This window comes from Protopterus annectens, chromosome 2.part0 (genome assembly GCF_019279795.1).
Source record: "Protopterus annectens isolate FY-2018-M chromosome 2.part0, PAN1.0, whole genome shotgun sequence".
Taxonomy (NCBI): Eukaryota; Metazoa; Chordata; order Ceratodontiformes; family Protopteridae; genus Protopterus; species Protopterus annectens.
In genome coordinates this window covers 1,963,229,182-1,963,256,981 of record NC_056728.1, presented here as the reverse complement: position 1 = coordinate 1,963,256,981, position 27,800 = coordinate 1,963,229,182, and the positions used below count along the sequence as shown (strand labels likewise).

Genomic DNA, 27,800 nt, shown 5'->3' with positions numbered 1-27,800 from the left:
TTACGATGGTTTCTTTGATATGAGGAGGTGGAGGGGTGTGGATGTCTAGGGTTATCAGTTTGTGGTCTGATCTGACCAGAGAGTGAATGATAACGGGTGTGGTACAATGGGCGCCATATTTGTGATGACTAAATCCAATATGTTGTCCCCTCTAATGGGAGAACATACCAGTTGTTCAAGGGCATTTGAATTATAAATTCTATGAACTGCTGGGCATAGGAGTTAGAACTTTGGTAGTTCCTCCAGTCTATACCAGGGTAGTTGAAATCACCCAAAATTATGGTGTTGGGTAGGTCCTTTATATTTTCCAATGCCTCAAGGAATGCTGAGTGAGCATCTTGGGACATGGTGGGCGATCTATAACAGGCTACGACTTGAAATGTGGTTTTGCCTGCTGATAGTTGCGCATGGATGATCTCTGGGGCATCATGCTGTGCCACTAACCTGAAGATGTGGGTATCCTTGATGAATATGGATACACCTCCGCCCTTTGTACTGCGATCTGGTAACTGAGGCCGGAAGGTATGATATGAAATGTAACCTGGTAGTGCTGGGGTGCTCTCTGGAGCCTTGAACCAGGTTTCCATCACTGCACAAACATCGATTTTCTCCATGCTGAGGAGTGCCTTGAGTCCATGCATTTTGTGGTTGAGACTTCTGGCATTGAGTAGCATTACCCTTAGCTTTTGGTTACCTGTGCTGGTTACGGTGGTTGGTTTGTCCTTTGAGCCTTGCCTAAAAAAGGCACTATGGGGACGGCAAGAGCCTTGGCCAGTATTCAAAAGCCTAGGGGTGACAGGTGCAAACCATCTCTGGCGAAACAGCGAGGCTTGTCTATCATGTCATCCCAGGCAGACAGGCACTGGATCCCCTTAGAATAACACCAGAAGCTTAGCCAGTTGTTGAAATTCATAATTTTGTCTTTGTATTGTGGTATCATTCTAGGTGAAGGTAGTATGCTACTCAAGGTCAAGGTCATACCAGCTTGGGCTACATGAACAGAGAGCTCCTCAATGTCTCTTTTCATGTAGTCCAGGGAGGTAGATCATTAGATCATTCACACCAACATGTACAATGACAGCGTCATACTTGTACTTGTTCTGGAGTGATCTAAGTGCATGTGTTATGTGGTGGATCCTAGCACCCGACAGGCAGCTGACAGTAACCTTCTCCTTGTTCAGCCTGGTGAGTGGAACATCTGTGTGCCTTACTATAGAGTCTCCTATTACTAGTGTGTCGGGTATGGTGTTTTGCCTTAGGGGCTGTCGTAAGGCACACTGCTGAGGTGAATTATGTGTTTTCTGGCTTGTGTTTGTATGTGCAGGTTGCTTGCTTGTCTGCTTTGGAGGGCACTGTTTCTTTTTCAGATTGGTACCTAGTGCCTCCGAATATGTTTTTGTGTATTTATGTGTATGTTTTGCCAGTGCTTGTTTTGTAGATCCATGTGTGACTGGTGGTGTAATGCCAGTGTGTCTCTTCTCCTCTTGACTGTCTGTTACAGTCATGGATTGAGAGCGCTTAGCCTCCAGTCTGGCTGTGTATTTGCATCTCTCACAAGTGTTTGTGTCTAGAGATAAGAGGAGAGGGTTGTCTGTATACATGAGGCAGTTGTGACATTGCCTCAGGATGCCCAATTCCACCAGATGAACTGGAGAGTAAACCTGAAGCTGACCACTAGACATGCTTGGCAAAGTAAATTTCACTTGTCTTGCGGACATTCGAGGGTCTTATGCTGTATTATAATAGTGCTGTCTAGGAGATTTGGAAAATAATAGTGCTGTCTAGGAGATTTGGACAAGTGCTGATTTGGGTTATGCAAGTGCTGCAATAAGAGCAGTTGATCTGAAGCACTTGAGTTGAGGCTTGCCTAGTTCTAAGTTTAATATTAAACTGAATAAAAGCACTAAATACAGGGTGTTGGCATTTCCTCCACAGTCTGATTTTCCATTTTGTTTTGGACACTTTACTGTTGGTACCAGATCTTTGTTTCATTATTAGAATGTATACATTGAAGTTAAGTCTTCTTTTGTACAGTTAAGAGTTTTTTTAAATTATATGTAGTATCCAGCTCTGGAGCCCTCAAATAGCTTCACCATATCTAAGTTGTTTTGCAGTGCCCCAGGCTATAACCAGCTACAACCGAAGAATGGCAGAAAGGCTGCAGAGTTCACTGAAGAAGAAGCCCAGCCAAAAATTTGCCATTGGCCATGCAAGTGTCAGTCCCGAAAACCTCTTTGTGCTCCAGGAGTAAGTTCCGTAAAGGATGGCTGTGGATGCTGTAAGATGTGTGCAAAGCAGGTTGGGGAGATTTGCAATGAAGTTGATGTCTGTGACCCACATAAAGTTTTGTACTGTGATTATTCTGCAGATCGGCCTAGATTCAAAGTTGGAGTTTGTGCCTGTAAGTTACACTGTTACTCTTAACATTTACAAATAGTACTGAATTTTCAAAATGAACATGATGCAATTGCTCAGTTGTTGTTCCAAAACAACCAGATTAAAAGTAATAATAAAGACACACACACACACATTTATATATATATATATATATATATATATATATATATATATATATATATATATATATACAGACACGCACACACACACACACACACACACACACACACACACACACACACACACACACACACACACACACACACACACACACACACACATATATATTTATACATACACACCCACACATGTGTGTGTGTGTGTGTGTGTGTATTTTCTTGCATTGGACAAGCTCTCTCTTTTAATGAACAGTCATGTATCTGCTGTATTAAGAGACAAAAACTCCTAAATAACATTAGCTTGCAAAGTGCATTAAGAATGAAAATATGTTTTATTTTTAGACACTAATTTTGTGAATATAGAAGTATTGTGCATATCTGTATAAAGGGCGATGTTATATTTCAGTGTTTTAAAAGTTTTACCTGCAAATGTTTAGCTCAATGAGTAAGTGAGTGTGTTTGTTTGAATTACAAGACAGGTAAAACTTGTACATGCAAAACAAGCAGATGAATCTAGTGTATAGAAGTCTGAAGCTGTGGTACCATCACAGAATGAGAAGACAGAAGGAAATCTGATGGTAGAACAAAAGAACAAAGAACAGAAACATGATAAAGAAACAGAAAAGACAAAAAAAAATGATAACATATGATGACAGAAGAAGACAAGGTACTATTTGTGAGGCCATATATAGTGTTATATCCATCTGACCTGAGCTGTGTCTGCACTGCATAGCACAGAATACATGGTACTTTTGGAGAAGGTTTCATGTTATTTACTGCTGCTTGAACTGTACAGAAAGGTAATCATCCCCAGGTGTACTTACCCAAACACAAATCATGTGCACAAAACATTAGCTCCTGCAGCCACTGCAGGTTTTCCATGTTTATACAACTCTCCAAGGGGAATAAGACTGACTGTGTATCAGTATAAGAACAGCTGCACATCCATGCCACACATTATTTTAACAGTAAGGTATAAATTGCGTTAGGATGTATTATCTAAACTATGAAGACTTAGTAATATGCTTTTTAAATATTTTTGGAGTATTAAAATATTGGAAACTCATTTCTTGGAATTACAAGAGGTGGAAGACGGTTTCAAATAACTGTACTAACTCTGTGCCTGAGAATAGTGATAGGAATTGATCCATTTATTCTGCGAAGTTACAGAAGATTAAAGAGAGCATTTTGTTATGACACAAAAGGATAGACACAGATGTCCACAGAGGAGTGTACAGCAGACTGAGTATATAGAGAGACTGCTGCCAGTCTGTTAGGCTAACTAAGGGGCTTGAGGCCATTGATTTTTTATAGTTACGAAGCTTTAAGACTGCTCAGGCTGAATGATATACTTTGACAGGTACATCCCAAAGTGTGGGGGTATTGTATTAAATAACAGGACTGATGAGAGACTATTAGAGGGGAAGTTAGGCTTCTTTACATCTCAAGGAAATTAGTTGGTCAGATAAAAAGGATTACCTAACTACTGCAGAGACATGATGGTCAAAGGATTCAGCAAAGGTGTCTAGATATTTGATGACAGTATTCATTTGGTGGAAAAGTCACCTTGTGGTAGGATGCAGAAATGTTCTGTTTATCAAGTTGTACTATACTAGATTTTTTTTTTGTAGTTAGTTTGAAACTATTGTCATTGCAGCAACTAATGACATAGTTTAATCGTTGCTGGAGCAATTGAATACCAGTGGATTAAGGCATAACAACATCTAGTTTACAGTTTTTGCAAACGTTATTAATCATGACCCAGGAATATTGGCCTAATAGTCCAAAATCTAAATGCCATATAAGAGAGAGACCCACAATGAGCTCTGTTGGATGGCACTGGTAACATGTCTACGTTCAGAAGAGGCACCTGCAGTTTTAAGTTCATTGATTCTACCAATCAACCAGTTAGCTATCAACCACACAGTCTACAGGTTCACAAGTTTGTCTATAATATCTGCATGAAGAATAGTATTAAAGGCCTTGAAAAGTTTAAGATAAGCTGCATGTACTGTGTAGCCCCTATCAACTACGTCATTGACATTTTCAAAAAGTCTGCAATGTTAAAAAGGCAGGACCTGCTTTAGACAAAGCAGAATTGATATAGGTGCTCACAATATTTGCATTAATGAGGTCCAGAATGATACATTCCATAACTTTACATATGAGGCTCATTAGGCTAATGGTTTTATAGTTTCTTCGCTCAGTATTTGGGCCACTGTTACGTAAACACATTGCAATAGCTGATTTTTCAAGCATCAGGAATGTAAAATGTGGAGAGGCTTTAGGTTAAAGAGGTTAAACAGAAATTCTTAATGGCCATACTTAGTAATAATAATTGTTCATCCTGGTATGTTATCAGGCCCCATGAGCATGGTTGTTTTTAGCTTTTGAGAGACACTGAGGAAACTTGTTCCATATGGATTACAGGGGTAGCTGGGACTAAGGAATCTGCAAAACACTTGTAACTGTGGGTGGAATAAAACTGGAACTGAATTTGACAACTATGATATAAGATCATTCCTTGGACTCAGAATGGATAATATTATTGTAGATAGGACCAGTGTATTCTTAAGTGTCAGTTCTTAACTTCCTTACATAGTTAAAGAGGGATTTATATTTACTCTTAGTTTCAGAGGTTATTTTTAGTCCATATTCCGTTTTCTGCTTCCTAATGGCACTATTTAGATCTTTGTTATCTTGGCTGTCTGATCTCTTAAGGTGGGTAGAATATGACTAATTACAAGCAGTTAAGTAATATCTTCCTTGTGTTATATAATTCATGTATATAGATATTCTACTATAGCTTTTTAAACTACCAGTATTCTTAATGAAGACAGCTTTAGCAATGTAACTGTTAAAGTGTGAATGGAAATTAAAGACATGGACAGCATCCCAGACCATGAAATCATTTAAGGAGAGAGTTAAAGCTGAATTTAGTTAGGTCATCTAATAGTAGCAGGAGGTTAGCTTTTGAGAAGTCCCAAAACATTGAGGTATTTGCTGGAGAACTACTTATTTTAAGGAAAAAGATCATGGATTTATGGTCTCATTTAACAAAGACTAATGATACATTGATACACATGGAGGTGTGTAAAAAGAGGCCATATTAGTGAGGATAATTTCAAGGATGTAGGGGCCCAGAGCAGGAAGAGTAACTATTTTTCAAGGGATTTATATGTTATTAATCTTACAACTTGTGATATAAACTGGCCAGATTATAGACAGATAATTGAAGTCACCCAGAGGAAAGTGTTTGGATTTATTGGGATTTTGGCTTAAGGTATTAAGACAGTTATCTTGGTCAACAGAGGACATGGAGAGTAAGCTATCATTAGCTAAGAGGAGGTAGCTAACCTTATTTAAAGTAACTTGGAATTCTGAATTGCTGGGAATCTGTCTGAAGATGATGGAGTCTTGACAAATACTGATACCCCCCCCCCACACACACACACACACACACACTGCTTCTAGTAGGTCTGAATAAGTGTTAAACACAGGAATAGACAGATAGCTTTCATTATAATGAAATCTCATTTCTGTAACTACACATATAGGAATGCATTCAAGTAGCAAGAAGGCTTTCAGTTCATAGGTGTTTACTAGGCTAACAACCACTAAGGCCTTTTTAAGTCTAGACATGCATCCCAAATCTCTGACAAGTTCTGATACACTTGACAAGTGTAAGCATGGGCCTGGGAGATGAACCATTTACAGGTTATCTGTGTCCATTACAGACACAGGTGCTAAACCAGGGATGAATTTCTGGTTTCCCATCTAATTATCCAAGTTGCACTTGAAATGGGTTAGGGAGGATTATAACCATCAACACCATTGCACATGCTGACTTCCCTAGTCCACTGAGCCACACAAGCTGCCTAAATAAAGTTTGGGACCAGTTACCCAACTTCTAAGATTCATAGATTAATACTAGGCAAATTACCCTTGAGGGCCATTTTAAGGCTAGCCAATTAACCCATATAAGAATCAAACCCTGCACCTCGTGTCTGTAAGGAAAAATATAACCATTAATCCAACCTCCCACCACTTTGGGCATTTTTTAAGACTTCTGGTGTTAATAAGATGCACCTTATTATGTTCCAGATTACAACTGTCTGGGCTGATCTGTCCAGTAGATGGAGTCTGCATGAAAAAAAAATATTATATGGGCACAAAATGCTTTATGCAGTTGGTGCAGGAGGTACAGGAGGTACAGACTATACCTGGCAAACCAGTAAAGCTTGCCAGCCATCTCATTCCATTTTGACACATTCTGGATTATTCTAGAATGACACTAACTACATAAGCAGTTACTGAAGCCAATTATCTTGTCTTTGAATCTCAGCATCCTTCTGAGTGACGGCAAAAGAGCACTCAAGGTCAGTGTCTTAATTCCTTCTAACACTTGCATGATAAGTTTCATTATATCCTTCTGCATGTCTCTCGATAAAGTTTATAAGGTCATTCACCCCCCTCCCACATGAGCCAGTACAAGGTTGTAATGATATCTGCCAAGATGGAAGGCTCTGAAAGCCCTTATGACACCCTGTATCCTGACTCTGGAAAGGCACTTTACCATCATTCTGTTGTTATCCAGTCAGGTAAGGGCAGTATTGTGTGCCTCATAATGTAGTTACCTACTACTGTGTACAGATGCATATGCATCAAACCTTAAAGGGTTTACATCAGCATCATCATGACTCCTGAGGGTATGTGCAGTCACTGTTAAAATGCATGGTTTAATTGGGGATATTCCTGTGCAATCTAATGTCTGAGGTTTCGTGACTCTATCTAAAGGGTTTAGGTATTGTTTTCTTGACAGCATCAGCAAATGTAGGTGTTTTAGAGTTTTATCTGTACTGTGGGTAAATGCATGTGGTGGTTACAAAATGGGATATGAGGTGAGAAAGTAGTTTTCAAGTTCAGTAAATACTTGGACTTCTCATTTATTGAATCATTATTAAACAGTAATAATGAGTTTTCAGTGAAGCATAAGGCAGTTGTTGCACAGCCTCAAAATATCAAGTGCTAACAGGCTGGCTACACAAGCGTCATGAACTTACTGAATTGGCCTATTGGCCAGTAGGGTCAAATGGGTATAAGGAATCATCATAAAATAAATCCTTTTGTGTTGTGCTAGAGCCCTATCACACAGTTAGCTTAGACTAAGGAAAGTTTAACAGATTTGGCAATATAACGGTAATAATATGTGTGTGGCAACAATCCGAGGCTATTATTAAAGGCTCAGCAGCAGGGTATAATAGATTAGACTAATATAAAGGTAAGAATATGGGAGCAGCAGAGTCAAAACTACTGATGATATTACTCTAAAGGATAGACAAGTCTCATGGTAACACATGTAATAGAGCAGCGGAAAGCTAGCCTGAGGCCAGCAAGTGTCCTTAAAAGGACAGGAACGTTGTGAGTAAAGACAGCCATTATAACTACAGCAAACAGCAAAAATCAGAAATACAGCAGGAGTGCAGTTAATCGGAAGTGCAGCAGAATGCATTTACATCATGTGTGAGGGTGGTCCTGATGCCACTGAGTTTGCTGTGCAATGAGTGCTAAGATTACAACACAGCAGCAAGAGTACGGCAAAGCTTAACGCAAGTTTAACACAAGTATCAGAAGTTTAACAATTAACAACAGTAACCCAAAGTGTAGCCACTGCATCAGATGAGGATGGCTCAGATTTCAGTGAGCTGGCAATGTCACAAATGCTAAAAATAACAGGGAGAATCACAGCACAGTTACCTTACAATCAGGAAGCATCACAATGCCGCTGAGCCGACTACGCAGTGCATGCTAAATTTAGAAGTAGTAATCAGAAGTGCACAGAAACACAGTAATGCCTTATTCAAGGATGGCTTGGATGCCAGGAGTTGCAACAGTTAGCAATAACCGAGAGTGATACAGGGCAAAATATAAAATGTGACTGAATGCGAACTACAGAAAATCGCAGTGACAATAAGCAGTAATGATCAATCAGCTAATAAAATGTAGAGAGCAGTGGATAATTATACATGGACAGTAGTGCTACCTTGTGCTCTGTGCACTATGTAATATGTAGAAACAGTTCAATTTTATCTTCGAAGACACCAGCAGGGAAGGCAGGATCATGCTGATAAGCAATAATGGTATGGTGAGCACACTGCTGCATGCTGCACCTTGCATTCAGCTGTGCAGTTCAGCCAAAATGTATGCTAAGCTGCAAATGCTATTCTAATGCACTCTTTCTGTTCCAGCAACAGACAGTCAAGATCCATTCAGGGAAAACAGCCCACAGCAAAAAAAAAAAAATTAAAAAATGCCAAGGCAAACTTTTGATTTCCTCTCTGTTGTTCACCCGGTCAGGATGTAACAGGCAAATAAACCAAAAGTAAGAACTCAGACAGCCATTTACGCCCAATAACTTTATTCAACAAGCACAGCAAACTAGTGAATTAACCAAACACTAATGCTGATTACGACCAGTATGTTTTCATCCAAAACGTCATCAGAATATCCAACTACCACCATCCAATAATTTATAACCCAGTCAATTAAGATAAATTAGCCATCAAATAACTCAAAGTTAGGACAAACTCATACCTTAAATAAAAACAATTGAATACAACATTTAAAATATTTAAAATACATCCTAATCTTTAAAAACTTCCCTAAACTACATGTTACAAAGATCACTGTGTGTTAAAACCACTTTTAACAAAATATATATACTATCATATAAAAATGCATAATTAATTCCTATTACACCAACTTAAAGATCTATACAAAAATGATACATTACTGACTTCTACTGTTCAAAATAAAAAGTACACTTAAAATCAGTTTAAAACATATTCCATTTTACAATAAAAAAATCCAAGAAACAGCTTACAACAATGTAAATGTCCACAAAGCCAAAAGCTGAAACAACGAGCAGGTAACAGATGTATACAACACTCAAAACGAAAGCCAGTGCACAAAGTGAGCAAAAATACTTCTTTTAATGAACCAAATAAACCAAGTGAAGCACAAACACATTCACATTAAGTGCTTTCACCCACACTAAGGTGGACATCATCAGAATGCAAAACAACTGTTTTTTGAAATATTTAAGTCTTTTGGCGCCAAAAGTCACTCCATACATTCAATTTTAAAGTGACCCAGTGCCTATATTAACAATTCATGTAACCACATACAGAAATACAAGCTCCCTATCAATTCAACTGTAAGTTCATTAACTGATATAAATGAATATAAAAATATTAATAAATATAATATATCCACTTTAAATACCTCCTCTTAAAATATTTTCACATATATGAATTTTTACACATATGTGTATTACAAAACGATGCTAAATTAATTAAGTTATTTAAACTATTTACATTGTATGAGAAGCTTATTACATACTGACCAGTAAATTTCATTAAAATAACCAGAGCATTTCATTAAAAAAATGATGACCAATGCATTTCATTAATAACCAGTATATTTCATTAATACATAAAAAAACTTGTGTCTAACTATAAAATGTAAAATACTGTGTATGATACTCATGAAGTTCCTGACCTACATTACATATAATAAATAGTATATGTATAAATATTAATATAAACAAAAAAGTAAAATTGTATGTATAAATAAATAAATATATAAATAAATAAATGTAAAAATATTTAAAAAAAACAGTTGTTTTGCATTCTGATGAAGTCCACCTTAGTGTGGATGAAAGAGCTTAATGTGAATGTGTTTGTGCTTCACTTGGTTTATTTGGTTCATTAAAAGAAGTATTTTTGCTCACTTAGTGCACTGGCTTTCGTTTTGAATGCTGTATACATCTGTTACCTGCTCGTTGTTTCAGCTTTTGGCTTTGTGGACATTTTACAATAAAACAAGAATATATAAAGTATGTAAAAAATATACAAGAGAATGTAAATAACTTATGTGAGAGTGTCACCTAGAACTACTAGGTCATCACTTTTATAAACACACTGACCCAATAAATATTAAAAACCTCCCAAATTTACTTTAAAACCTATTTTTAAACAGTTGTTTGATAAAAAGAAAAAAAGAATATTTCAGGGACTGAGTTCAGAATGGAGATACTATAGTTTAGCAGCTCTTAATTTCAAAACAGCGGCCAGGGAGACCATCTCATTTAGACCCGGCCATTTATTGGCTTAAAGGACCATTTGCCAGTATACTTCCCTATATTCTGTTATGGTCTCCCATGGTCCATGGTAATTTTTGTTTTGAACACTAGAGGTCAGTAATGTATAATTTTTGTATAGATCTTTAAGTTGGTGCAATAATAGGAATTATTTAGACATTTTTATATGATTCTCGGCTGGAGTGCGGGGAGTGCCTTCTGTGTGGAGTCTGCATGTCCTCCCCGCGGTTGAGTGGCGTTCTGAAAGACATGCGTGAATGGGCGGGTGTCAAGCTGGCAACTCGGCACCGTAAAAATCAACTGCCAATCATTAGCGGACTGGAGTTCCGCTGTGGCGACCCCTAACCGGGAAAAGCCGAAAGACAAACAACAACAACATTATATATATTTTGTTAAAAGTGGTTTTAACACACAGTGAACTTTCTAACATGTAGTTTAGGGAAGTTTTTAAACATTAGGATGTATTTTAAATATTTTAAATGTTGTATTCAATTGTTTTTTATTTAAGGTATGAGTTTGTCTTAACTTTGAGTTAATTGATGGCTAATTTATCTTAATTGACTGGGCTATAAATTATTGGTTGGTGAATAGCTGGATATTCTGATGACTTTTTGGATGAAAATGTATTGGTCGTAATCAGCATTAGTGTTTGGTTAATCCACTAGTTTGCTGTGCTTGGTGAATACATTTATTGGGTGCAAACGACTGTCCGAGTGCTTACTTTTGGTTTATTGGTAGCTGCTTCAGCACTCTTTCTCCTCAAGGTGTTTATATGTAGCAGACAAACATTCATGGGTTCCATTCAAGCAGCTTTATTATGTACAAACACATCAGGAATGAGGCAATAATTTTAACTTAGATAAACTTATAAACAAACTGACTCTCTCTCTCAAACATGTTCACTCTCTGGCTGCATTCTCAAAATGGCACTGAAGCTAGCATGTGCTTGGTATTTATATGGATGTGTTGTCCTTGGAAATGCCTCTTAAAGGTACCACACACATACATATTCTACATCCTCCCTCTTTGACAAATGAATCATACTTCATTGATGACATTGATTGACATGCAATAACTACAAGATATTTTTTAGACATGCAATTATACAGAACTAGATACTTATAGACAATTATGTCCACCTTGTTATGTATTGCACAATAGTTCCGGAGATGTGACCAAATCATGTGACATAGAATTTGGAGTTAGGTCTAACAACTGGGACTGTCTCTGCTGAATTTTCAACCTAGGGACATCTGGAACATCATCAGAAGTAGTAATGGAAGTTAACACACATTCTGCAACAGGAACATTGCCTGGATTTCTCTGAGATCTTGAGTCTGTATCACAGAAACAATGCTGCAATATCGGTTTTGATACAGGAAGAAGCTGTCTGCAATTTCTCCTGTACTACACACCCTCACATTCTACAAAATAGGATCTTGGCTCGATACGTAAACCTGTTACTTGACCAATCCGGTCAAAGCTTTTCGTCATTTGCATCCTCACTGTCTCGCCTTTTTTTCAATGGATGAAGAAATCTGCCCATTTTATTATAATTGGACTTCTGAAAAGAACATTTTCTGAGTAGCTGGGCTTTGATTGCTCTGCTGATTTTAGCTTTAGGCCACAACAAACTGGAACTGATGGGCAAGGTCATTCTGGTTTGCCTAGATAAAAGTCTTTGTGTAGGTGAGCCAAGTATATCATCATGGGGTATGTTTCTGAGATTAAATAAATTCGAATAGAGGTCAGTATTGGCAAGCTTTGACTTCTCTAGTAATTGCTTTCCACTCTGTACTGCGCATTCAGCTAGACCATTTGACTGTGGGTATTCAGGACTACTAATAACATGTATAAAGTCCCATTCTCTTGCAAATTTCTGAAACAATTAACTGGTAAATTGTGTGCCATTGTCAGAGATAAGCTTATGTGGACTACCATGGACTGAGAAATGATGTTTCAGCTTGGTGGACGTTAGGTTAGGCAACAAATCGATCTCAAACTAGTTCAAATAAGAGTCAACCAACACTAAGTAATGCTGATTTTTCCACTCAAATTTGTCAGTGGCTACTGTTGACCAAGGTAGTTCAGGAACTTGACTTAGCTGAAGTGGCTCTTTTTGCAGATGCGGTTTACTACTACTGTATACTGAACAAGATGAAAGTACTTTATCAATGTCTTTCACTAGAGAAGGCCAAAATACTAGTCCGTTCACCCTTCTTTTGGTAGATTCGAAACCTGGGTGGCCACGATGCAAAATCTGAATATATTCACATTCATGGGTGCCGGAACCATAGAATGAGGGGAGAGGGGTGCCCCCCCCCACTTTTGCAGTACTTCAATGTCTCAACCGTCCCAGGTGCGCAATTGCGTCAGTTTTGCAGCATTTGTGACGTCTCAACCATCCCAAACACACGCCTGTTTGAATACAGAATGTCGCAGGAGGATTTATGCACTATGCCCGTTTCTGTTTGAATACAGGAGGATTTATGCACTATGCCGTTCGGGAATGGCGGATTTCCTTTCTTCCAACTGCAGAGCCCCGGATTCCTTCAAACTGCCATTCGGGCAGAATGTACTGTTCTAACTGTTCGTAATACCCAGTTTCCTTCACCATCTTCTAAGACGGTGTCTGTAAATACACAAACTTGCACACCGCATGCACCAAAAGCAAGCAACACCCCCACCACCTACACAAAGGTACTGTCTGCAGCAGAGTGAGGGTGTGTGTGTGTGAAAATGCCCCCAACAGGATACATCTGGTGGCTAGAGGCACACAGGCTCAAACCCTGCACCTTGGATGCAGGTAAAAAGAGCCTAAAGTACCTAGCCACCACCACTTGTGAATTTATGTCTCACATTTTTGTTTTATTGTATTCTTCATTAAATCTCTGGTTTTCAGGAGCAGTAAAACAAAACCTTTTATACTAGCAATTTTTTAAGTTTATAAGATCAGTATTTGAAATGTGTTCCTATTTTGGGGCTGTATTCCCCCATTATCGGCTTTGTTCTGTATTTTTGTGCTAGGAGGTTGAGAGCTATGATGATAAGTGAGAACTGAATTCACTAAATGATAGCCATTTAAGTTTGTCTTCCTGTCTTTCAGAAAACTGCTGATTTAGCTTAGTGGTATGTTGCTCTGACTATAGTGCACAGGGTTCTGGGTTTAAGATTTTTCAGTGAAATGTACAGTGGTAACACAACATTTTATGCAAACAACTTTCCAAAATTATACAAGCAATGTTTAAAATGTGTCCCTGGTGTTTGGGCTTTTGCCCCCCCCCCCCATTAAAAATAAGTGCAAGAAACTGTGCAACATGCCTATGGCTTACACTACTGTGATTCTGTATTTGAATATATATATATATATATATATATATATATATATATATATATATATATATATATATATATATATTGTGTGTAGAATTAGACTGTTATCCTGGAAATGTTCTGAATATGGCAGTTTTGTCATTATTGGTGCATGCATTTTGCTTCATTGCCTACTGGAAAAGTGTTCAAACAATAAATTTAAAATGCGCTCTGACTTAAGTCTAACAAGTGTGCTTTATTATACAAGGAATATAATTTAATAAAGTCAGGAAGGTGTATCAAAGAACGTATGTATGTTTCTTGTTTTGTGTGCAAGGGGACTCTGATTTGAAAACAGCCCAAAAATAATCTTTATCCACCACTGGCCAGATGCATTTTCTTTGGATGTGGTGTGGGCTTTAATGCTGTTTCAATGAATGTGAGTTTCAAGGGCAGAGAAGTTTTAAAGCCAAGTCTATTTTCATTGTGAGACAGCATTGCTTTGTTTAGCAGATATCTGTTAGTATTTGTGCATTGTGCTATAAAATGTAAAAAAATAAAATCCAGAAATGCAACTTGGCTTTAAGGATGGGCAATAGAAAAATGTACTCCAGGATTGCCCCTCATGCCACTAATGGATAGAGGCAGTTCCTAAATGCTGTATCCTTTATATGGGTCCCCTCAAATTATCTATGGAATGATCACAGTTATTCTCACTAGGGCTAATATACAATTATCAGCTGTGGGATAGGTAAGACCAATCAGAAAATGTTAATTTGAGAATCAAGCACCAAAAGGGAATTGGCTAAGCTTAAAAAGTCATCCAAGTGAACCTGTTGTGGTAGTAAATAGTTATAAAAAATGCCCTTTTTAGATCACTAAGTGGCCCTCTCACCCCCCCCCCCCCCAGTCTTCAACAGCTTCCGGCACCTTTGTTCACATTGTAAGGAAGCAGGAACAAGAACTTTAGGACTTTTGAAAATAATGTCATCTTCCATCAACATCTCATCTCTGTAAGGAAAATAAGGTTGTACTTCAGGCAGTACACTAGATTGCTTTGACGGCTATCCTACCTGGATGTAATGGTTGAGCTTTTGCAAAACAAGATCAGTCTTTGTATGATTTCTCAGCTCATCAAGTCTCATGGTCAAAAAAGTATGCACTTCCATGACATCAAAGTCAAAATTCTCTGCATCAAACTGTTCCATTGTATTTCTGGGTAATCTGGATAAGGTATCAGCCAGATAAAGAAGTTTGCCTTTTCTATAGACCATTTTGAAATTATACTTTTGTAATTTGAGCATCATTCTTTGCAATCTTGCTGGAGCAAAATGCATAGGCTTCTTTAAGATAGTAACTAGAGGTTGATGATCAGTTTCAATCTGAATATCTCGAGCATAAATATATTCATGAAACTTTGAACATGCAAACACAATTGCCAAAAGTTCTTTCTCAGTCTGAGAATATTGCATTTTAGTTTGGGTAAGAGTTCTAGATGCATAGGCTACTGGTCTGCCCTCTTGAAGAATAACTGCACCAAGACCAAACTTTGAAGCATCACAGGAAAGAGTAACTGGTCGATTAACATCAGAGTACCTTAGTATAGGTGGAGTGGCAATTTTCTGCTTAAGATCATCAAAGGTTCTCTGGTGCTGTTCTAGCCAAGACCATACAACATTTTTGCACATTAGCTCTCCTAAAGGCACTGTCAATTCACTAAAATCTGGTATGAACTTGCCCAAATAGTTAACCATACCAGGAAAATGCTGTAGAGCTTGAACATTACCTGGTGCTGGCATCTCAGGAATAGCTGTTTGCTTAGATGGGTCTGGTTGTAAACCTGTACTAGTAAATAAATAACCCACATATGTAACTTCTGGTAGTCTGAATTTGCACTTCAGAGGACTGAGCTTTAAGTTCACTTCACTTGCTCTGTCTAGAACTTTCTTGAGGTTTCTGTCATGCTCTGCTTCATCATTGCCCACAACCAGCAAATCATCTACTATTATGGAACAGGGATAACTTGAAAAGATCTGTTCCATTGCATGCTGGAAGACTTCACTTGCAAAATTTATTCCAAATGGCATCCTGAGAAATCTATATCTTCCAAATGGGGTACTGATTGTAGTCAGTAATAAAGATTTGCGATCAAGCATTACTTGCCAAAATTACCTATTTGCATCCATGACAGAAAATACAGTGGCATTCAGTATTAGAGCTGTGACTTCTTCGACTGTTCGCATAGGATGATGAGGTCTCTTTAATGTCGTATTCAAATTTCTTGGGTCAATGCATATTCTGATTTCATCTGAGCCTTTTTTATGAGTTGCTACCATAGACGACACCTATTTAGTTGGTTCTGTGACTGGACAAATTACAGCTTGTTGCACCATTTTATCCAATTGAGCTTTAACTCTGCTCTGCATGCCTATTGAAATTTTTCTTGTCAGCCTAACCATTGGACTGACCTCTGGGTCTAACTTCATAGAATACACAACTGGAAGCTTGCCTAACTTGTCATCGAAAACATCAGCATATTCTGAGAAAATAGCATCACTGATGCTAGAACTAGAACTCAGACATGTGCTTATATGATGAACTTCTTTAGTAAAGGAAAGCAAGCACATTCCTAAACTGTCTCTGAGACCCAATAATGACCGCACAGGTCTTCAGACTATGTAAAACAACAACTTGTAACTGTTCCCAGACAAATAACATGAAAGCCCTACTGAGCCTTCGGTTTGAATTTCTTCACCTCCATAGGCAACAAGTTTCGCACAACTAGCCACATTATGTTGTTCACCAGCCCTTACCTTGGCAAATGCTTCTGCTGACATAACATTACACTTTGAACCAGTGTCAACCTTGAGCTTGATGGTTTACCATGAATCTGGACAGTACAAAACACTTTGCCCTTTGCTAATAAATCTACTGCATTAACCTTTTCACCAATCACTGATACACCATCTACGTAGAAAGTAGACTGCAAGCCTACATAATCAACTGGCTTTTCTAAGTGACACTTCTTTGCAACTGAGAGGTTTATTTGACTTGCAAAACTTTTGAAAATTATTCAGTTTTTTACACTTGTGACATTGCTGACCAAATGCTAAACACTTTTCTCTTTTGGACTCATGGTTGGCACCACAATTACGACACTTAACAATGAAGCTTGACTTGGGTTTTGCTAATTCACTCTTGTGCTGTACTGAGCAATCTTTGTACTTCACTAAATATGCTCCTTTAACTGAACTAGTCATAAAACTTGCTATAAAACTACTGGGTTTCCTTGTAGGTGGCAGGTGCCATGTGCTTAAACCTGTTTCTGCTTGCCACATGCTGCATGCTGTCTACATTTGCACTGGAGCCTGCTGAAACCATGCTCTTGTCACTAGCCAGCATACTCATGTGCCTTTCTGTAACTTCATGGATTTGACAAATCTGAATGACTTTGCTCAACATTAAGTCTCTTGTCATGAAGCAAAATCTTTCTTACAGCGGCACTATTGATACCACACACAAACCTGTCCTTTATCAACTCATCTTTTAAATCACCAAACATGCAGGTTTTAGCTTTGTTTCTCAAGTGAGTAATATAATCTGTAAATGTTTCTCCTGGCCTTTGTTCTCTTGTGTAAAATAAACGCCTCACCATTGGTCTAGGAGTTGCACAGTTGTTAGAATTTATATTTCAGACACTCAGGGGGTCTTCCCTTGATTCAGCCTGAACAACAATATGATGTTTTTCTCTTTCTCCTTCATATACTGCAGGTGCATACACAAATGAATGCTCTCTATCAATGGTCTCTGACCCAGCTAGGTTTAGCAAAATGAATGCGCTGGTGCGTGCATCTTTATCTGAATAAGCTGCTTGTATGGAAATATTGTACTCTTGTGCAAATATTCTCCAGCTCTCTGCAATATTCTGATCAAAGACAAGTGGACCTGGTCTGTGAAATGCCTCTGCCATATTAACACATCAGTGATTGCTTTTGCAAGTATGCATGAACCCACACACATTTATTTATTTATTTATTTATTTATTTTAACATTTGTTTATACCCATACATATATATGCCAAGAATTTATGCCAGTACTTGCAACTATGCCCAATAGCACAATAAGCCTCTGAGTAACTGAACTCTGTGAAATACTTTGAGAAATAATTCTCCCAGGCACTGTAATACTCTTGAAATTACTCCACTGTACAAGTCTCTTATCATCATTGTAAGAAACATTTCAGAGTAGCTGCACATTGTGAGTAAACAGTACACAGCTCACTGAAACACTTCCAAAATGATTGTACTTTGCTAAATACCTCTTTACAGTGCAAGGAACACTCTGTAATGGTGTAATGGTGGCTGTTCACAAGTAGACACACCCTGCACAAGAAAGTTTGAAAAATGGCTGTATTTTGACTGCAATTCACAAAATAGTTGCACTTTGCACACAATAAGCTCTTCAGAATAAGTGCACAGTGATAAACACACACTATAAGCACTTTTACACACTTTGAGATGCTTCGAATAACTCTAGTTATGGTATTCAGGGCATTAGTTACTGCGAAATAGTAGTTTATGCCAAAAAGCATGCAGTCACCTTGCTTTATTTATGCTTAATATGCCCTTTTTGCCCTTTATTATATTCGTTTTGCCCATTTAATCTCTTTTCTTGTGCTTGTTTTACTCTAAACATGCTCGTTCGGCAATTCAGAGGTAAGTCTGAACCTTCTATAGGATTTTCTGATAATCATTCTATCAGATATCTTAATTTCAAACAAATTTGTTTAATTAATAAATGTTTTATGCTTTTTGTTTGCTTAGTAAACATTCTGTGCTCCTTGTTTGCTTAGTAATGTTAGTGCCCTTGTAATGCTCCGTTTTATCTGTTGTAATAAAATAATCTTCCATGCACGTTTTCATTAACTTTAGCTTGTTTCTGGCTTTTGTTGCTCTCCTTTCTCTTATTTTACCTTCACTGTTAATTCTGCACCTCTTATCTCTGAAAAGCAGTCTCTGGAATCCTGGTTCTGGCACCATGTCGTTTGCCCGGACAGGATGTAACAGACGAACATCCGTGAGTTCTGTTCAAGCAGCTTTGTTATGTACAAACACATCAGGAATGAGGCAATAACTTTAACTTAGATACACATAGACAAACTGACTCTCTCTCTCAGACATGTTCACTCTCTGGCTGCACTCAAAATGGGACTGAAGCTAGCATGTGCTTGCTATTTATATGCCCGTGCTTTCCTTGGAAATGCCTCTTAAAGGTACAACACAGATAAATATTCTACACTTTCCTTACACTAGGAGAAATACAGCAGCCTTATACAAATGGTTGTATTGTAGAGGGAATCCCAGAAAGGTCCAGAGAGTCTTTCCCAGTTAACAAAATGGTTTGAATTCTTGATTGTTGTTCATTTGTCTGTTTTGAAGCTCAGGCTTATGCAATGTTGAACAATTCAGCAGAAATGAACACCAAGCTGTGCAGTGTTGTAGCATTCAAATGTGCAAAGTTCTACCTGTTACCGATCATGAGGAGCCACTGAAGGAAGGCAGCCCACAGGAAAAAAAAGAAAAGAAAAAAAATAGTTCCCTTCCTCAAAACAGGAGAAATGCAGTATTTCTGTCCAAATGCATTCATTGCAGATTCTCCCTGCAATGAATGCAGTATTTCTGTCCAAATGCATTCATTGCAGGGAGAATCTGAAAAGCATGGAAACAGCAGCAAGGCTAACCCCTTAGTTAGAAGGGTTTGATCTTGCACGATCTAGTCCAACCACTTCAAAGTTAGGACTGGTTGCTACAGATGGTTCACTTATAGTATCTACAGGGCTTCTCGAGAACCATAACTCCTCACATTTGGAGCACTGACCAACAACTAGTCTGACCTCCATTCAAGCCAGTACTTAAAGAAAGAGGTTTCACTAAAATGACATTCCAGAGGAGATAGAAACTTGTAATGATTTTGTAATCATTTAAGAAGGCTGGTAAGTCTCATCTAATCAAACTAAACAAATGTGCATGTTTTAAAGTCACTGGCTGAGGTGCTCTTTTATCTCCTTTCCTAGCATCCCTTCATATGTGTAGCTGCTGCCTCACTCATCTCCTCCTATTTTGTACATGATACCATTACTATGCTTTCATTCAAAGCAAAGCACTGTACATGCTAATGACACACAGTTTGTGTAGCCAGTATATCGCCTGCAGATGTGTGTGTGTGTGTGTGTGTGTGTGTGTGTGTGTGTGTGTGTGTGTGTGTGTGTGTGTGTGTGGGGGCATGTGTGCGTGTGTGTGTCCGTGTGTCCGTGTGTGTGTGTGTGTGTGTGTGTGTGTGTGTGTGTGTGAGTGTGTGTGTGTGTGTGTGTGTGTGTGTGTGTGCATGTGTGTGTGTGTGTGTGCATGTGTGTGTGTGTGTGTGTGTGTGTGTGTGTGTGTGTGTGTGTGTGTGTGTGCATGTGTGTGTGCATGTGTGTGTGTGTGTGTGTGTGTGTGTGTGTGTGTGTGTGTGTGTGTGTGTGTGTGTGTGTGTGTGTGTGTGTGTGTGTGTGTGTGTGTGTGTGTGTGTGTGTGTGCTTGTGCATGTGTGTGCATGTGTGTGCGTGTGTGTGTGCTTGTGCGTGTGTGTGTGCACGTGCACGCGCGCGCGTGTGTGTGTGTGCTTGTGCGTGTGTGTGTGCACGTGCACGCGCGCGCGTGTGTGTGTGTGTGTGTGTGTGTGCGTGTGTGTGTGTGTGCATGTGTGTGTGTGTGTGTGTGTGTGTGTGTGTGTGTGTGTGTGTGTGTGTGTGTATGTATATATATATATATATATATATATATATATATATATATATATATATATATATATATATATATATATATATAAAAATTCATGGCACCCATGCAAATGGAGAATAGTTGCATGACTGCCGAATCATACACCAATACACTGTACGAACACGTACACAAATGCATGGATCTCGCCATACTCAAAGAACCAAGACACTCTTCTCCAAAAAAAGGAAGCCAATATGGTGGTCCCCTGCAATAAACAAACTCTACAACAGAAGGAAGAAACTGATGCGGAATAAGGTGAAGTCCCAAAACTGGAAAAACTCCCTTATCAGCCTCTACAAAAAGTTGAGATCCTTCATCAAATCCTCTAAAGCTAGCTATGAAAACAGAATTGGAGCAGATAGTAAAGACAACCACAAGGCCTCCTATAGTTACATAAAGAATCTCCATGGCAATACCCAGATTTGCTCTGAGCTACTGCATAATGGTACCTCCTATACCGAGCCAACAGATATTGCCAATATACTGGCTGACAGATTCAGTGTCAACTTTACCCCTCTTCCCCCCAAAGGACCATTCACAATATCAGTAGATTGCCAGGCACCCAGTATTACTGCTGCACATGTTAAAACAGCACTGTCCAAGGCCAAGAATACAGCTTCTATGGGACCTGACAATATCCCTGGCTGTGTTCTACATGAACTACAGAGTGAAATGGCACCTCACCTGTGTGCCATATTCAATCACAGCCTCACCTCAGGCTTTGTCTCTACCGAATGGCACACTGCTACAGTCATCCCTCTCCACAAAGGAGGAGCAACTACAGACCCTGGGAACTATTGCCCCATTAGCCTGATGAGTCTGATATGCAAAGCTATAGAATGCATCATCATGGATCTAATAAACAAGGATATAGGGAATCTCCAAACTCTGGATCCCACACAGTTTGATTTTGTGTAGGGTAGATCATGCCTGCTCAACCTGGTCGACTTCTTTGAGTCAGTCACCACAGCTGTGAATGAAGGCAAGGTGGTTCATACAGCCTACCTTGATCTGGCCAAGGCCTTTGATACCATTCCCCACTCAGAAATCATAGAAAAACTCAATAAGCTAGGCATCAACCCCTATATCACTAGGTGGGTTGCAAACTGGCTCACAGACAGAACTCACAGCGTGAAAGTAGCTGACTCCAAGTCAGACTGCTGACCAGTCACAAGTGGAGTCCCACAGGATTCAGTCCTGAGTCCTCTCCTGTTTGGTATCTACTTCTCTGAAGTCCAGGCCAGCACAAAGGGACTCTGGCTGACAAAGTTCACAGACAATTGCCAATTGGGAGCTATTATTAACTCCCCAAGTGATGCTGACATCCTACAGAAAGGCCGTAAGCTCAATGCCAAAAAATGTGTTGTCATCCCCTTTGGGAAAAACCTGGTTCTCATGAATTACCACATCAATGGTAGTCCACTGAACACAGAAGGAGTTATAAGAGATCTCAGACACAGGTTGACAGCAACCTCTCTTTTGACCACCACATTTCCACTGTGATTAGAAAGTCCTTCTATGTGGTAGATCTCAGTACTAAGGGTTTTGAAGAAGGAAGAAAGAGGTCACTGTCTCCCTCTACTCTTCCCTCAATAGGCCAGTCATCGAGTACAATGCCCCATTTGTCATGTACCTCACTAGAAACCTGCAACAATCGGGGATGCAGTAAAAGTACCTCACAAAAAGGATCCTAGGCCTTAAACACTTGTCCTATGTGGACAGACTCAAAAAAACTCCAACTATTCTCCATCACATATCACCTACTTAGAGGCAATATCTGCTTGACTTACAAAGCCATGTCTGACCCAGCTCTGTTAGAAATGCTACATCTAAAGAAATCCCAATTCCTCTGCACCACATGCTTCAGAGGCCTCAACCTCATTACCACAATCAACAGAACATGCTGGAGGGACAGGTTCACAACCCAGAGACTGCTCATGCTATAGAATAGACTTCCCATACATGTCAAACAGAGCACCTCGCTGTCCCTCTTCAAGAGAAATCTTGATGAATGGATGGGAAATAGAAAATTCACCCTGGGGATCACTCCAGTGGCTCTACTCGACAGAGGAACTGGGAACTAAGGTTGGGTGACATGATGCCAGGGTAATCCTATGGGCTAGGCTTGTAAAGGCTCCAGGGTCATTAGCCTAGTTAAACAGGATTTGAATGAGCTTTGTATGATTGACTGACAAAGACTGTAAAGAAAATTATATATGATGTATGATGCTTGCAACTGAAAATACATCAATATGGATTGTTTTCATTTATATAAATGTAGGATTGCCTATGTCATAAGTGATAATTCAATAAAGATTTTTTTTTTGTTTTAAAAAAAGAAAGAATAACATCCTACATCATAACTATTTTGTCTAGATCATGAAAAAACTAAAGACAACATAATGGAGGAAAAAATTATCACAACATTATGCAGAAATGCAAGAAATACTACATAGAAAAAGTAAGAGTTGGAATATGGTCTTAAATGGGATTTTTACAATAAAGACTCTGTGTGAATTATGGCTAAACACTCTGTTCCATTGTTAGAAAATAGGCAATCACAGAACAGAGGAGGAAGTATGTTTATTTATAACTGAATAAGAATTGCAATCAAGTGAGTTGAGCTATATGTTCAAGTCAAATAGAAACAAGCTGTCTTAACAGAACTCAGAATAAGGTCTAGTCAGCATCTCCTTTTGGTCGTATACAAAGCACCACAAGCATTGGATAAAGCCTTCCATATATGACTGGAAAAATGCCTGACAGTAACTGGAGAAAGGGAGATGATAAAATGTGAAAACTTAAACTGGCCATTCAGTGATTTGCACAGTTAATATAAGAAAATTATCTTAGCATTTTTATGGCTAATCTGAATCTAGTTCAAGTCATACAGAAGCCTAGAAGAACTGGCAATTATTTGGATATTCTATTAAATCATAGGAAATGGAAATTTCAGTGTAAAATTACAATACCATTAATGAATGGTTATCCCTAGAAATAATGTTGTGAAAACACTTGTGAAGTCACAGAAATGTACAGAAATCATAGAAGGGAAATGATGTATTATTAAAGGTGGTAGAAGGGAAGTTATTTAAGTATGACTGAAGAAGAGAATATCTGGGACTGGGAAAGTTGTTGTTGTTGTTGTGTCTTTCGGCTTTTCCCGGTTAGGGGTCGCCACAGCGGAACTCCGGTCCGCTAATGATTGGCAGTAGATTTTTAGTGCTGGCTTAACTTTGTGAAAACAAACCTGCAGGATGTCTGCAGTTTATCTGATCTCAAGTTAAGCAATCACAAGAAGGCATTTACTCTTAAAGAAAGAAAGATGTGCAGTAATTTGAATAAATGGTAGGAAATATTACCAGAACAAAGACCACAATAAAAGAAAAATAAGGAAATATATGAAATGATACCTGTTAAGAGATATATTGGTTTAAATGGAGTACAGACAGCTCTGTAAATTGATCAACAAAATAATAAAATTAGTGTTGAGGAAAATGTGACAAATGCATTCAATACTATTAACAGAAAAACATGGGATAAAATCCCAAAATAATCTACACAATTATTGTTACCCTATAGATAAGGAGGCCACCACTTAGGCCTCTGGTTCCAGCATCTATACTCCTGTCAGTGCTGTGAAGACTCTGATAAAGGAACAGAGGATATTTATATAAATACTACTGCATTAATAGTGGATAGCAGTACCATGGCAATAATCCCATCATACCTGATGCATACACTTGGTTCATAGGTTCATAGGTTCATACTAGGCTATCTGCCCAAGGGCATTTATAAGCCTAGCCCAGAGTTTTGTGGCTTTTGCCACCCCTTTAGTTTGGAGGATACTATGCCCATTATTTTGCTGTGCCTCTGTCAAGCAGTGACACTGAGATAATCCCTGGGGTATATCTGCGATCTCCCATCCATTGGTCAAGATTTCTCTTGAACAAAGCCAGCGAGGTGCTCTGCCTCACATGTACCGGGATTTTGTTCCACAGCCTAGGGAGTCTCTGGGTGATGAATCTGTCCCTCCAGCACGTCCTATTAATAACCGTGTCAAGGTTTAAGTCTCCGCCCTTGTAGTTCTGAGGGATCTAGATTCTTTGAGGTGAAGCATGTTCATCAATTCTGGGTTGGACATGGCCTTGTATGTCAGGCACAGGTCACCTCTGAGCAGACGGTAAGCAACTGAATAGAGCTGGAGTTCCTTCAGTCGGGCAGCATAGGACATATTTTTGAGACCCTTTATCCTTTTGGTGAGGAACTTTTGGGGCCTTTCCAGTTGCTGCAGGTGTCGTGTCAGATACATTCCGAATGGGGCATTGTACTCAATCATTGGTCTGATGAGTGATGAGTACAGGGGGATGATGACTTCCCTTGATCTAGATGTAAATCCCTTCATGATCAGGTGGGCAATGTAGAAGGTCTTCCTAACTACTTTGGCAATGTGAGTGTCAAACGAAAGGTTACTGTCAACCTGGGTCCCCAGATCCCTGATAACCTCTTCTGTGCTTAGTGGGTTGCCGCCTATATGGTAGCTAGGGGTAACCTTGTTTTTCCCGAAGGGTATGACTATGCATTTTTTGGCGTTTAACTTTAGGCCATGGCTCTGGCACCAGTTATCCGTTTCTATAAGACCCTTCTGAAGGATATCTGTGTCAGATGTGTTCTCAACTATGGCGCCCAGTTTGCAGTCATCTGCAAATTTTGTCAGCCATAATCCTCCTGTGTTTGCTTGTACTTCTGAAAAGTAGATGCCGAACAGGAGTGGGCCCAGGACTGAGCCCTGTGGGACACCACTTGTGACAGGCTTTGAGTCTGACATGGCGCCAGCAACTCTGACCCTGTGGGTTCTGTCACTTAGCCAGTTTGCAACCCATCTTGTGACGTATGGGTTTACATTTAAGCTGATGAGATTTTCAATGATACCTGAGTGGGGTATTGTGTTGAAAGCCTTTGCCAGGTCGAGGTAGGCTGTGAGGATTGCCTTTCCCTCATCAATGGCCTTGGTGACTGTTTCGAAAAAGTCAACCAAGTTTAAAAGGCATGATCTGCCTTTGACAAAGCCAAACTGGGTCGGATCCAAAGTCTGCAAGTCCCCTATGTCTTTATTTATGAGTTCCATTATGATCCTCTCCATAGCTTTGCAGATCAGGCTTGTCAAGCTGATGGGACGGTAATTTCCAGGGTCGGTGGAGGCACCGCCTTTGTGAAGTGGGACCACAGTTGCCGTACGCCACTCCTTAGATACGTATCCTGAGGTGAGGCTAAGATTAAACAGCTGCCCTAACTGTGGGTTTAATTCCTCATTGAGTTCGTGGAGCACACAACCGGGGACACCATCTGGTCCCATGGATGCTGTGTTTTTTGCCTTGGAGAGAGCAGTTCTCACCTGAGCGTTAGAGATGTTTGGGGGGCTACAATCCTCTGGTATAGATATCTCACCTTTTGGGGGGGGGGGAGTTTGCACTGAACCTGTCAGCCAGTATGTTGGTAATGTGGTTTCTAACATAGCTAAAGAAGGCCTTATGATTGTCTTTTGAGTCCTTAGCGACTTTTTTCTCAAAATTTGCCTTGGATGATTTTATGAGAGATCTTAGTTTTTTACTTATAATGATCAAAGGTGTTTTCCCTTTTAAGGATTTTGCTCTATCTTGTAGTAGCTTCCTCCTTTTGTTGTAGAGCTTGTTTATGGCTGGGGTCCACCAGACTGGACGCTTGCCTTTGGTACAAAGAGTCTTTGTTTTGTTTGGGATTGCCTGATCCATGCAGTCCTTTAGGTGCTGGTAGAAGGCATTTGTAAGTGATTCAGCGGCTTGAGTAATGGTTTCCGCAGGCTCGGGGGCCTTAAAAGAGACCACACCAGTCTTTAGAAGTGTGAAGTCGGCTTTTGAGAAGTTCTTCACTGTGGTCTTTTTTATCTCGGTGGGGGCGGGATGTGGACTTCCAGTGAGATTAGTTTATGGTCTGATCTCACCAGTGAGGGGTATACTTCCGGTGTTGAACATTGTGACCCCATGTTCGTGATGATGAGATCTAGTATGTTTTCTCCTCTTGTGGGGATGGTGACTAGTTGTTCCATGGCATTTGAGTTTATGAACTCTAGGAACCTTTGGGCTAGAGTGTTGGGGCTTGAGTAGTGATCCCAGTCTATATTCGGGTAGTTGAAGTCACCTAGTATGATGGTGTTTGGAGATACATTTATCCCCTCCAGTGTTTTCAGGAAAGCTATGTGAGGTTCCTGAGATTGAGAGGGTGGCCTGTAACATGCTACAAATTGCAGAGCAGTCTTGCCTATGGTTAATTGCACCTGGATGGTCTCCGATGCATCGTGCATTGCCACCAACCTTGAGGTGTGGGTGTCCTTGATGAATATAGACACCCCCCCTCCTTTCTTGGTGTTGTCCGGATTTTGGGGCCGGAACGCATGATATGAGGTAAAACCTGATAGTGCCAGAGTGCTCTCGGGAGCCTTGAACCAGGTTTCAGTCACAGCACAGACATCGATGTTCTCCATACTGAGAAGGGCCTCGAGTGCGTGCATCTTGAGGTTGAGACTTCTGGCATTGAGCAGCATTACCCTTAGTTTTTTTCCTTTTTTGTGTTCTAGGGTGGTAGGTTTAGAATTTGAGCCTTGCCTAAAAAAGGCACTATGGGGGTGGCAAGAGCCTTTGCCAATATCCGGAAGTCCAGGGGTGACAGGTGCAAGCCATCCCTTGCGAAGCAGCGTGGCTTGTCCAGCATGTCATCCCAGACAGAGAGACATTGGATCCCCTTTGAATGACACCAGAGTTTAAGCCAATTATTAAAGCTGATCATCTTGTCTCTGTATTGTGGCATCATTCTTGGTGAAGGTAGGATACTGCTCAAGGTCAGGGTCATACCTGCCTGGGCTACATAATCAGAGAGCTCCTCTATGTCTCTTTTCATGTAGTCCAAGGAGGTACATCTCAGGTCGTTCACACCAGCGTGGACAATGACAGAGTC

At 39.6% G+C, this 27,800-nt stretch overlaps 1 protein-coding gene across 1 annotated transcript in view; it reads left to right on the top strand.

The window, feature by feature from the left end:
* CCN6 (cellular communication network factor 6) overlaps positions 1–27,800 on the top strand; it is a 174,386-nt gene that overhangs the window by 64,261 nt on the left and 82,325 nt on the right. The window contains exon 2 of the mRNA XM_044061906.1: positions 2,104–2,401. Within this exon, the coding sequence (XP_043917841.1) occupies positions 2,104–2,401 (298 nt within the window). The remainder of the gene's footprint in view (positions 1–2,103; positions 2,402–27,800) is intronic.